General features: G+C 42.8%; 1 protein-coding gene across 1 annotated transcript in view; it reads right to left on the reverse strand.

Moving 5' to 3' along the window:
• erbin (erbb2 interacting protein) overlaps window positions 1–12,830 on the reverse strand; it is a 44,529-nt gene that overhangs the window by 6,974 nt on the left and 24,725 nt on the right. Inside the window, 15 exon segments of the mRNA XM_029444237.1 lie at window positions 1–160; window positions 251–422; window positions 506–623; window positions 727–909; window positions 995–1,168; window positions 1,390–1,511; window positions 3,026–3,125; window positions 4,907–4,976; window positions 5,729–5,844; window positions 5,985–6,114; window positions 7,591–7,663; window positions 9,268–9,412; window positions 10,107–10,181; window positions 10,565–10,628; window positions 12,644–12,700. Coding sequence (XP_029300097.1) covers window positions 1–160; window positions 251–422; window positions 506–623; window positions 727–909; window positions 995–1,168; window positions 1,390–1,511; window positions 3,026–3,125; window positions 4,907–4,976; window positions 5,729–5,844; window positions 5,985–6,114; window positions 7,591–7,663; window positions 9,268–9,412; window positions 10,107–10,181; window positions 10,565–10,628; window positions 12,644–12,700 — 1,759 coding nt within the window.

Genomic DNA, 12,830 nt, shown 5'->3' on the forward strand with positions numbered 1-12,830 from the left:
AAGGACCAGCCTGGCTTCCATTGACAGGTCATAGTCGCCCATTTTCTCTGGCGGGGTCTGCTGGGTTTTCAGAAGAGCTTGAAGGGACGTTTCAGAGCCATTACCATTATGTAGCAGAGGGGCGGTGTCTTTAGGCTGGTTCATATTTTCATCCTCTTGCCTGCAACAAAGAATGAGGTGCATCAGGTTTTGTAATAACACGAGGAAGACTTTACACTCCACGCTAAAAGGTTTGAAGAATGACACAAACCTTTTTGGTAGGAAGGGCATCTTCGCCTCCCTCTCAGGGGTGCACAGAGAGTTGTCCTGACTGCTGTCTGTGGTCAGAGACACGGAGTCAGACATGCGTGATGGCGACGAACAGTTGCTGTTGTTCTGGTTGCTGTTGGCCACGGTGTCATCCAGCAAAGAGTCGGCGTCATCTGCTAATCAGAAATATTGCCGTTAGTGTACTGTGTAGAGAAAGCGTCACTTAAAATAATATATTTCAATTTAAAACTGTCACCTTTTTTGTCCTTATTTAAAGTCACAACTTTAGGCTGGTTGATGGAGATCTCAATAAGAGGGGGTCTCATCTCGGCAATTTTCATCTCCTCCTCTTCATCAGACAGCCCGTCAGAATCCTGACGTTCAAAATTAAATGTTTTCTTTAAGCTGCAAACTCCGTAAAAAAGGTGCTTGTAGTATTCGTTTGTGAAATTGTGAGGACTAAACGATTGAAAGTACCTCAAGCGTGTCCTCGTGGTTCATCATCGAGCCCCCCGAAGGTTTGAGAGGAACTTTGTGAGCGCTGTAAGAATCTGAAGTGTCTTTCCATTCTGTTGAAGAGGAGTTTTGGCCGTATGTGTTGGAGGATACTTGGGGATCCATGTCTGATGCCGTGCCATTAGGATAGGGAGCCTCTATCACCTGCACAAAAAGAGTACGGACGGTCAGTTACATGGGAAACTCGGGTGCATTTCCATGTAAAACATCTCATTTAGCTGACGCTGACCTTAACTCCCACGTCCTGCACTCCAATGTGGTTCCTCTCAACTGGTTTTGCATCCTTCCCCGACTCGTCACCCGACTCGTCCTCCTTCAGCCTGTGAGCCACGGACTGGGCCGTCTTCACCATGTTCTTCAGCTCTTCTGGGTATGGAGTAGGGTAGCGCTTCAGGTTTCCCTCCTGCAAGGGGACAAATACGCACGGAAAATCATTTGGTTGCAGTTTTGATAGGAGGTGGGACCGGGAGAGATAAGATGTCAGTGTCGAATGGGAATAACATGGAACACGAGGTGCATTCAATATCATATAGACACATTTCACACTGATTGCAGTTTGGTAAACCATGTCACCACAGTCATTCTTTCCTTTCCCACTTATGTGAGCAACTGTTGGACACTAACCCTTGGGGGCGTTTCTCTCTCATCCTTGTCCTCGTCACACTCGAAGGCCACCTGAGCTCGGTGCTTGCGTTGTTCCTCCCAGAGAGCTGGATTGAAGCTTTCGGAGTCAGAGATGGGAATGTCTAAAAATAAAAACCAGGGGAGGATCATTTGTTAAGTTTTTTAATCCCTGCAAGTCCGACTTTGACCACCAGATGGCGCAAATACTACATGAAGCGGCCCAATACATTAAAGGGGCTGTGGAGGAACTTCAGGAGTTAACCCTTTAAACTGAAACCAAACCATTTAATAATGACTGACTGATAAACTGAAACAAAAAGCAAAAACATAAAAAGCTAATAACCTTATATGACTAAATCTGCAACTCTTATCGCAGACACGACGATTGCGAAAACATTGGCAAACACCTCAATGACCCATTTCAGTACAAAGCATCCAGCTTGATCTCATTCCTTCGCTGTCACTTCTGTATGACTCCTACATGTTGGTAAGTGAGGAGCAAGGCCATGATTACAATGTCATGGTGGTGATTGTGGTTGTGATGCTGCGGTCCTGACTCTCTGTAGTACACTCATCTTGCTTTGGTGACCTGCTCTCCGTCATGTCTGTCGATCTCGGACAAAACCAAGTATCGACTCATTTGAAGCTTGACCCAGAAATATAAATACTGCATCACATCCAGTTTTTAAGAAGTTAATATCCTATTAAATCAAAAACAAGAACGTATTACGTAGGAAATAGCTGATGTCGGCTCAGAATGACCTGCAGTGGTTGAGAACAGACCACATCAAGAACTCTGCTTATCTACAATTTAACACACCAAAGTGGGACTGCACATTGGATAATATGAGTCACCTGGTGTGTGGCAACCATATCAACGGTTATTGCCGTCGGGTCATGACATATTCCAGCTTCTCAGGAAACACGACAAACAAAAGCTTCCCAGTAGATAACTGTGGAAAATGGCACGAAGCGGATGGCTCGGAGACATCAAGCAGAGTTCAGAACCTACGTACAGTGACTTGTACATGTTCTGCTGGTTCAACACATCACTGACATTGTCGCAAAAAGAATCTAGCAGCTGACTCCTGACCATTAAGTATTTCAAGCTCGTAGATCTGGAACCACTAATTACTCTCAAGCTAAGATGCAACAGGGTCAGCACAAGCTGTCTGGTGTTATACGAAACCAAGCGAAACTAACAGATGCTTGACAAGAAGAAGACGACTAGTGTTTCTTCTGCAGCTTTGGTCTCGGGTAATGAGGTCCCTGATAAAATATAAATACAGGAATCCTTGCAGACCACCTCAAAGACTGCTACGATAAGGATGCCGGAGGATTTACTTTACCTGCCAAATAGATTTGTAAGTCAATTGTTTTTGTTTAATTCTGCGTATGGACCATGAACTCCTACAAATGGTTTTATTCTTATAAGTTGTGCTCATATTAGTCATACAAGTACAGCTCCATGGAGCGTATTATTGCCTGCCGATTGATTAACAAGCTTTAATCTTTAACACCCAGTCTTGCTGCTTTTAACTGAACGGTAAAAACAGAATCATTTGCAGTTTGATCCAGATTCAGTTTCTCTTCTGTGTTCTTTCATAATCACTCTTGTTGACTGCACAGTACTCACAGTCCTCAGTCCTGGTTTGCTGAGGGAACATGTAGTTGGTCAGCACAGTTTTGTGTGTCTCTGGATCCTCCTCTTTCTGGAGAGGGATCAGCGGCTTTGACTGCGGGAGACAAAAAGAAGGTTTGAGTGAGCTATCTGCAATCAACGGAGCCTTGTCGACACACAGAGTGCTGTGTCCTGGTGGTCTTGGCCTTGAATTGGCATTGGCAAGTGAACTGGGCTGCAACATTGGAACACATGGGGAGGAAACGCATCACAAGTCGTTTCAATTATGAAATCAATATGGTTTCCCCCAATTTCCCACAGATCTCTGCAGCAGAGGTACTTCCTCTAATCTTCTCCAAACCACCCACTGTCCTCGCTTTGACTGAGATGCTACTTAAGCACCTCTGGGTGTCTCTTCCTGTCAACCATTCCTCGATGAGCTGGCTTAAGCTCCATCAACGTCCCCATCGCCATTGTTGCAGCAGCCCAACAGTATCCCTCGTATCTCAGCACTGCCCTGCTAACACAAGGTGCTGCACTCCTGATTATAAGTAAGTATATCGTATTTATTAACACGTAGCACCTTTATAGTGTCAGTGTTTTACAAGTCAATAAAACGCAAGAACATTTTCAATTTTGCTGCACAAAGACAACATAAAAACATAAATAAAAAGGCTTTTTTTTTGCACAAACAAGGATTCCAGACGCCATTAAAAATAACAGTCTTCATTGAAAGACCTCGTGTCCACAGGAATGCTGTTTTGAGAGCGTTGGTGCAAAAGCTTAGTCACCTTTGGACCGTACAGCCCTGCTCATATAGTCATAATTGTCGTGCATGTCAGCAAATAAATGACAAGAAATTGAGGTAAAGAAAAGCCAAATAAATGTTTTAAAACTCTCATATATCAATATTAGTTCTGCCTTAAACAGCCTGCGTCAGTGGGCGTCAGCAGGCGATTGATTGTGGAGAGATGTGGAAATGATACGAAAACCTTCAAATGTTGTTCTGCATTTAACAGACGGCCGACGTGAGGGCAGGACAGCGCTACAGCTCATTCTACTAAACACTTATTCTACAGCATTCAGCAGTTTTCCAGTCACAATGTGTTAAGGCAATTGAACAGAGACTTAAATCGACAAGCTAGGATGAGAAAATTGTGAATTATTTATTAATTGATTTTTGAATGCGGTGAGTCAACACACTGCAATTTAGAAATATTTATAAGCTGGCTCAAGCAAACACACTCAATCAATATCCTCAAGCAGCGTCTTCTCTAACATCACTTTGTCTTTGCACACGTTAAAACATCTCTGCTGCGCTTGATACGAGTAGTGCAAGAATTCCTTTCCCGTAGAAAACCTCATTTCTCTGACAGAGTAGGACTCGACGGCACTTCCTGACACACAAGCTGAGCAGACTCAAGCGTTTCCACCTCCGATAGGCTTATCTTGTGTTCTGTCGAGGGCCACATTAGCCAAGGCAGACGTCCAAACATTAAGAAACAACTTGTTGGGTGACCTTGATCTCTCTACGTCTGCTTTACCTCCGGCTAGTTGCTGCTGCCTTTTCTCACAGACTCGTCATTCACATCTCTGCATCACCACTTTTCAGGGTATTTGACAGGCGTGTCTAGATGACCTCACAGTTCTCTTTAAACAAACACTAATGTAAGGATCCACACGTTAAAAATGTACCACTATCTGACCTGCGTCGCCTTTTGCTGCGTTAAGATCAAATGTCCTGGAAGTGGTTTGCTGAATCTTGAATGCGTTTTCCTCGGCCTTGCAGGGATTCGTTTACAGCTGAACGAGAGTCACGTTACTCTGCTGCCATTACAATCTCTATAGAAGGCATCACAGTCACAGTTAGTGGAACACTGATACTTGTGATCTTACCTGATTTTCAGACAGCCACATTGCAGTCATCTGGCTCAGTTTAGTGAAACTGTAGGGAAGATTCCTCAACCTGCAGAGCAACAAAAACAATAAAAAGGTACTGAGTCGTCTTGCACCAACAACCATTAAGACTCAAACACGGTGCATCCGTTAAAAAAAGTAGCAATATTTCCCTCAAAGAAATAGTGTAAGCTCGTTTTAATCTCTGAGGGCCCGCTGTAAAAGATAGGCTTAAACTATTTTTATTCCTGAACAAAAAAAGAAAGTCAGTGCTTTGGGAACATGGCCAAAGTTATTCATGTCTCTGGCACAGAGACGACACCAGGAATGGAAAACCCCCGATCAAAACCTCAATCAGGCCTAAACTTCCAAACATTTTCATTCTGGCCAGAATTAAGACCGTTCAATTCTGATGGAGTAATTATCAGTTATGTTTCAGAATGTGTTTGTGCAAGAGTGAGATCAACTCTTTGTTTTCATCAATGTATACAACTCATGATGAAGCAACTATGCAAGGCTGCAGGAAAGCCTTTCAGGAAGCTTCTTTTACATACATGACCTGCGCATGATTATTTTCATTAGCGAGTCATCTGCTGATTATTTCTTGTTGAGTCTATTAGCTTATGAAATGTCAAAAATGACGTGACGTCCAATGATAAACAGAGAAAAGTAGCAAAATGTCACATTTGAGAGTCTGGAGGCAGAAAATTATTGGAGGTTTCGCTTTCAATTGACTTTTACACGTCAATAATTCAAAAATAAACAGAATAAAACGCATTACTTTTGTCCTCCCACTTGATCCTTTTCATGCACGTCACTCACTTGTTGTTACTGAGATTGATGACCTTGAGCTTCTGCATGTCACCCATTTCCTCAGGCAAACACTCCAGCTTGTTGGAATGTAGGAACAGCACAGTTGCATTCTTCCAGCTGCCCATCTGTGAGGGGAAGAAACCAAGGATTCAGAAGCATGAGCCAACAAGACTGCAACAGGAGCAGACTAGCTTTGTCACACCATTTAACACAGCTCTATTCTCCACAAACGCACATATACATACACTGTAATGCGCAGACTCACCTCGGGGGGAAGAAGGGTAAGGAAGTTGTGATCTGCAGCAAAGGTGCGGATGCTGACGCACTGACCGATGGTGGTGGGCAATGCTTCGATCTCGTTGAAACTGCAGTCCAGCTCATCCAGAGATGCCAGTCTGATGCAACGAGGAGGAAGATAGGAGGACTTTAATCAAGTGATGCAATTATTGTATACAGCACATATTATGGGAAACAAGTTTACATCTTGTCTGAAGAACTTCAGCGATTTCGAAGTTGAGACACTTGAAAAGGGACTTAAAAATAATGATCCCAATCAAAGCATTAGAGGCCGAGGGCTCCCGACATTTGTCCCAATATGGTGCCAAAAACCCTGGATCCTACAGTTCCCATAATGCAACACAAAAGCATTTTATATTAAACCGTCGCTGCCTGGTTAACGCCAACGTCTTTCAAACTCCACATCCATGTAGTCTCCACTCCCAAAGATAATCAAGATAATATTTTGATAACACTTTGGAAAGCACCATCCAGAGCCACAGGCGACATAAAACTGCTTTCACAGGATTTCTACTTGCAATGACGAGTAAACTGAACTGAAGCACACATCAGTAGAATGCCCCTTTAATTATTTTACTACCAGATAGTCAAACTATGTGTCATCACTGGGCAGCATAAGATTGTGAAATACAAAGACAAGTAAAGGGTAAATGATGCTGAGAACAGTGAAAACAGACATTTACTTCATGGGACTGAACCCGTGTTGACGCAGAAGTGTGGCGCAGCTGGAGCTTTCTGCTGAATGAAAAATACAAATGCACTCTGGGGATTGAGATGAATGCAGAAAGAGTGCGGCTCGCGGGAGAGCTGCTGTGTTAGAGAACCATCAAACTCCAAAAAAAACACAATTTGACCGCTCCCTGCTGAATATGAAACGAGGACGAATAACACTGTACACCGACAGCGCACTGAATAAAATCAGCGTATAAATAAAAACATAAAATAAATCAGCTTGCTTAAGATAAAATCCTTGCATGGGATTAAGATAAACCATAGGCTTTGTCATATAATGTGTCAAATTACAGTAGGAGAAACATTCTAACATATGGGATAATGGACATTGCTTGTTGTTTGGAAACAATGGATGAAATAGGCCTGTACAGCTGCAGCACTAGTTTACAGTCAATGTAGATTTATGTCTCTCATGGATGTAGGAATGGACGGGGAAACAAATTGGAGCCTAATCTTTTTTGTTGGAACACAATGACTCAGATTATGTGGACCTGGCTCAATCCCATCTCAACAGCTGTTGACTGCTGGATTTACCTGTCGGCTGCAGACGATATCAGTCTGAGAACAGCTACGGCTGATTTAATCAGTAGTGTATTGGAGGTTCATCTGGTTTAGGGTTACGATCGACCCCTCCACAACGAATTACATCGTTTCCATAAATCAATACGCTAGACTCAGAACCATGCCACTCAATTATTGTCATTCATACTTCATAATCATGTCCATTATTAAATATCATCAGCATTAGACCAAAACAAATAAAAGCACCAGAACACATGATGTTTGATGGGAATATCATGCGATGGCAGATAATCTGCTGATATTAAAGCTGTGACACTCACCCTCCAACTGAGTCTGGCAAGTACATCAGCTGGTTCTCATCCACTTTCAGCGCCGTCAGCTTCTTCAGTGAGCCTGTAGTGAAAAGGAAAAGTGAGAGAGAGAAGGTTAGAGCGATGCATACAGCTCGAGGGCAGTTATTGATTATAACTTGCTGTTGCACCACAAAGAGAAGTATCCATTACAGCAGGAAATTGGATTCATTCATGTCAATACCATAATCAGTTTAGTAGTAATCAACCCCCGACTCCACCGCACTGTGCATCTGGACTCTTCTGATTTAATTAGCATGATACACACATATGAATTATGAATGATTACTTTTCCCCACAGGGAGGAAAGTGAGCAAATCATTTCAAACATCCACAATGTATCCTTAACGATTCAAATCCTGGATATACATGTGAATGTGGATTTACTCACTCTCAGCGTATACTCAGACAAAGACTCGAAGACTATACTGTAACTAAGGAAACAGTAACTGCATCCTCTGCTGTGATGATGTCTTGCAGTATGATTTTGAAAGTTGGTGCACTTTTAGAGTTATGAAAATGTGTTTTAGCTACAGGCCCTGTCACACATCTCCGTAGGACAGAAACGTATTTGTCAGAGTCCAAATACGTCCAACTTTTCATCGGATCGGAAAAGTGAACATATACAGATACGCATGTCTAACCTATTGATATCGTATCACTTACTAATACAAAATGTATCAGACGAATACCCAACGAATGCATAACGTATACAAAAATATGGCGAATACAAAATATCGGCAACACGCTGGTGTACGTTGATATAAGGTAAGGTATAAGTAGTATTCGTTAAGAGCAGGCGGTGTTACGCTGGGGTGCGTTGTTGAACGCTGATGTTTTGAGCATGTTCAGAATTAATGGACGTACCCGACGTGTGCTTCATAAGATATGCAGACGCTACGTTACGTTAGACATACGTGAATACAGAATACGTACGTGAATACTAACCTACGTAAATACCTACGTGAATACCTACGTGACTACGTTAGATATAGGCTACGTCGGCTGACGGTGAATCCTACAGCCAGTTTATTGATAACGAGTGGATACCCTATTCCTACCCGATGTTAAGATGATTGCCTGACGACGGAGTAACTTATTACACGTGTTTCTACAGTACAGCTAGCGTTCAGCATGTTAGCCGTTCTCCAGCATCAGCATGACGTGAACCAGGATGGCACTTTTCCAGCTCCGTTGTCCAGACGCTCTGATACGTTTTAAATAAGTAAGTGATACGCTATCAATGTTTGACATACGCATAATAATTAGTTATGTATTCGGTATGTATACGTCAGCTACAACACCGCTGTGGAAAAGTTGGACGTATTTGGACTCTGACAAATTTGAGCTACTTTTCATATACGCAGTTGTGCGACAGGGCCGTGTGTCTGCCGTGATCGCCGTATCGTCTGCGTCCAATTTACCCTTAATTTATATCAACCTATTGCCGATATTTCGTATGCGCCGGTATACGTTTCTGTCATACGGATATGTGTGACGGGGCCTTAAGCAGGAAAAACATCTATGGGAATTAGATACCGACAAAACAACACGGGGAAGGGATCCAGGAATGAGAAATGTATTGGCAATAGCTGAAAGACGGGAGGTGTTTCATCATCAGTGGGCTGTGTGCGCTGTAATCTTTACCGATGGAGCCCGGCAGCTGTGTGAGGGCATTGTTGGAGAGCAGAAGGTCCTGCAGACTCTCACAGCCGCAGATTTGCTCATCTACCATCTCCAGGTTGTTCTTGGACACATCCAGGTACACCAGGTGTTTTAGCGTCCCAAGCATCTGGATAAATAAAAAGGAGACACAATAGACACTGAATTTGAACTGATATCTAAGAATTGGGCAGTTGTGGTGGTTGAACACCGAAGCAGTGGATTAAAGACAATCCCCAAAACATCGTCAGCAGTGCGGTAAAGTAATAGCAGCCCAATCATGATATCTTTAAAAATTGAAAGCGCACATTTGAACGGTTTTGGTTTATATTCCCAACAGACGTCGCTGCTTATAAAAAGGCCAGGCTGTGACTACAGCTGATGCTGTTGAAATACTGGCAGAATAAATAATGCTTTAATTATGACCCAGTTACAAACAAGCTGGTCTTTTGGATGAGAAATTAATCTCATGTAACACATTTTGACTATTAAAACATCATTATAACTGAATTATGTTCAAGGAAAATAATGACTTCACAGCTGCAGATGTTTGTAATTAGTATTGGGACATCTGCATTGTTTTCTGGAGAACTGTCCGATTGTGTTCAGCCAGCAAGAGATTCTTTTCTAAACTGCGGCTCCTTCTCCCTTTTTTTTTTTTTTTTTTTTACAGGGCTCAAAGTCTGATGCAAACTGACTGCGGCTCATTTTGATGGAGATTTAAGCAGACACGTGGATTGAAAATCAAGAGGAATAGTCTCAAGGTGATGTCTTGGGGCACAGCAGCCTCTGAAAGGGTGTATAGGATTGATTGTAAATTATACCCCAGGTAAGAACGTCAGTCTGTTCCCGTCTATCCACAGCTCCTTGATTCCAGTCAGCTGCTCCAACACCTCAGGCTGCAGATGTAAAGGGGAGAAAGGAAGTTAAGTGTTAGGGATGTGCGTGTGTGTGTGTGTGTGTGTGTGTGTGTGTGTGTGTGTGTGTGTGTGTGTGTGTGTGTGTGTCTGCTGGGAAGAGACAGGATGAAGAGCTCAACTCATAAACAAGCTAAAAATGAATCATGAGGCCAGTTACTCATTCCACAGTGATTATCCTGCATTAATGAACGCTATCTTCCATTGAAAACAAATTAACACTCATTACATAAGCACTTAAAAAAAAAACATTTAAAAAATAAAAGGAGAAGAAAAGAGGATATTTTTAAGGAAGGGGGAGGCAAGGTCACCGCCAGAAAGGTAGGAAGCCCTGGGCACCGACAGGCCGACTGACAGATACTCACCACTTCAGTGAACTCATTGCTCCCCAGGTCCAACCTCTCCAGCTGCGTGAGCTTCTGCATGCTTCTGTAGACAGACAGACAGACAGACAGACAGACAGACAGACAGACAGACAGACAGACAGAGAGTGAGATCTTAAAATCAACAGGATAAATCAGGCAGGATTATAAGCGTTGGTGTTATGCGCTTCAAAAAAGGAAGCCAAAAGATTACATGGCAATTTTCTTGTTACGTTTTAAATAGCATACATGCTCTGCCTTTACTCCTTTCACTGCATCATTTTATGAGCAATGAAATACCTTTTACAGCTCAGGCATGACAAAAATATGCTTTAAATAAAGGAAAATGTTGCGTATGCTAGCCCGAAGCCTCGCTCCAGAGTTTTCTCTTCACATTCGGGTCACAGTCTCACATTCTCTGCTACACTGTAAACAAGCAGATACAAACCAGGACTGCTTACAGTCTTCTCTATATGTAGCGGATTACCAGTGTCAGAAAACTGGAGGTGAAATATTCTTAGTAAAAGAAAAGGCTTATTTCACTACCGGCTCTAATACGCATCATTCTCCCATTCCTACCGGCAAGATGCCTTTTAGAGCATTTAACCCTCAAAGCCATCACACGCAAACAAAGTCAAAGTCTCAAAAAGTGAGAGTTAAAGATTTGCTAGAGTTGTTTTCATGTCCCTGATTGAAGGCAATTCCTCTGAACTACTCATAAAAACACACTGGGGGGGTCAAGAGTTTAAATTGTATAATGTTGGCAGGATTTCACAAATCTAAAATGTATGCAAGCATGACGGACTCTTCAACAAAACAATTCTACATACACAACAAGAGCTAAATTCCATGACAGGAGATGTACAGAGTTCTGTTTGGGAACATATGATGATCGGCGCACAGCGGGGATTAACGCTTCCCTTAAAACACGAGCGAGACTCGGCCCACCAACGCTGCTGTGGAGTCTGCTTTGCTTTTAGGGGCTCCTCATAAAACCAGAATGTAAATTATAAATATGATATAGGCCGTTTGGTGTTTCTTTAAGTACTTGGTACAATATGAAAACATTAATCATGTTGCTATCATTGAGCGTTAGCCAGCTTTTCACATTCTTACCTCAAAGTTGGCAAGAACGCCAGAGCGCCCCCCCCCCATGTGTGTTGAAAGGAGTAAGAATGAGCTGTGCTGGCTCATCTAGAGAGTGAGTTCACTATGGCTTATGACCTCAGATTGTGAGCAGCACAGCATCCTTCTTTAAAATATAGAGAAACATTTGGTTTATGCATATGCTCGGTGTGCGTCTGTGCACCGAGAGAAAAGGGGCTGCACTTTCTATGTGGACGCTCTGAAAAGACTTCTACTGCGCCCCTTTTGTGCACGCACACATTTGTTTACATCTCTGAAATGCTTGTGTGTTGCTCTGGCAACGTTCCCGACCATTAGTCCTTCTCTTTGTCAGGGCTCCAGTCTTTAACAGCTCTGGCCTCAGTCACATAAACACAGCGAGAAGAGAGGATCCGCAGCACTTTATACACCGGCCGGCCCGTCAGTTAGTCAGTGACAAATAAGAAAAAGGAAAGTGAGTGAAGATAACAAAAGGAAACTCAGCCAGAGGGGAGGAGGGAAAGAAAAAAGGCAAATGGGGAAATACAGTTCTGCGGAAGGACATAAAAATGGGATGATACGGCAAGTGAAGCATGAGAGGAGACAGAAAGAGAAAGTAACTTCCCCCACAATCACCTAGAGAGTTCTCGCACTGTAACCTTCTCAAATGGTGAAATAACCCTCACAACTGTCCCAGGAGACGATTATAAAACCTGCCACAGCAAGCAGCCATGCAAAAGGGGCTCTTATGTAACACCGTGGAATTTAATGCTACAGTTAAGACGTATGGGGAGTGAAGGGGCAGGATGAAGGACGCGGCCGAGAGCCGGGGGTGTGGGAAGGAGGAGACCGTGAGGAAGTAAGGGTGGAAATTCTTGACTTGCTTAACAACACAAACATGACTTTTACAGCGATACGGCTCTTTTATTTAGTAAATAAAACGAACACTGTGTATTTGATGTTTGCAAAACCACTTACTTTGGCAACATCTTTAACTGGTTCTCTCTCAGCTCCAAGATCTGGAGTTTAGTCAACCTGCAAGTCAAAATGTCAAGTTAGGTTGAACAACACTTAACATTTACATGACACAACATCTGATCTTCACACTGCAGTAACCTTTATCTACCCTAATAACTTGAGTTTGCAAATACGTTTTTTTGGTTTG

This window comes from Cottoperca gobio, chromosome 12, assembly GCF_900634415.1.
Source record: "Cottoperca gobio chromosome 12, fCotGob3.1, whole genome shotgun sequence".
NCBI lineage: Eukaryota > Metazoa > Chordata > Actinopteri > Perciformes > Bovichtidae > Cottoperca > Cottoperca gobio.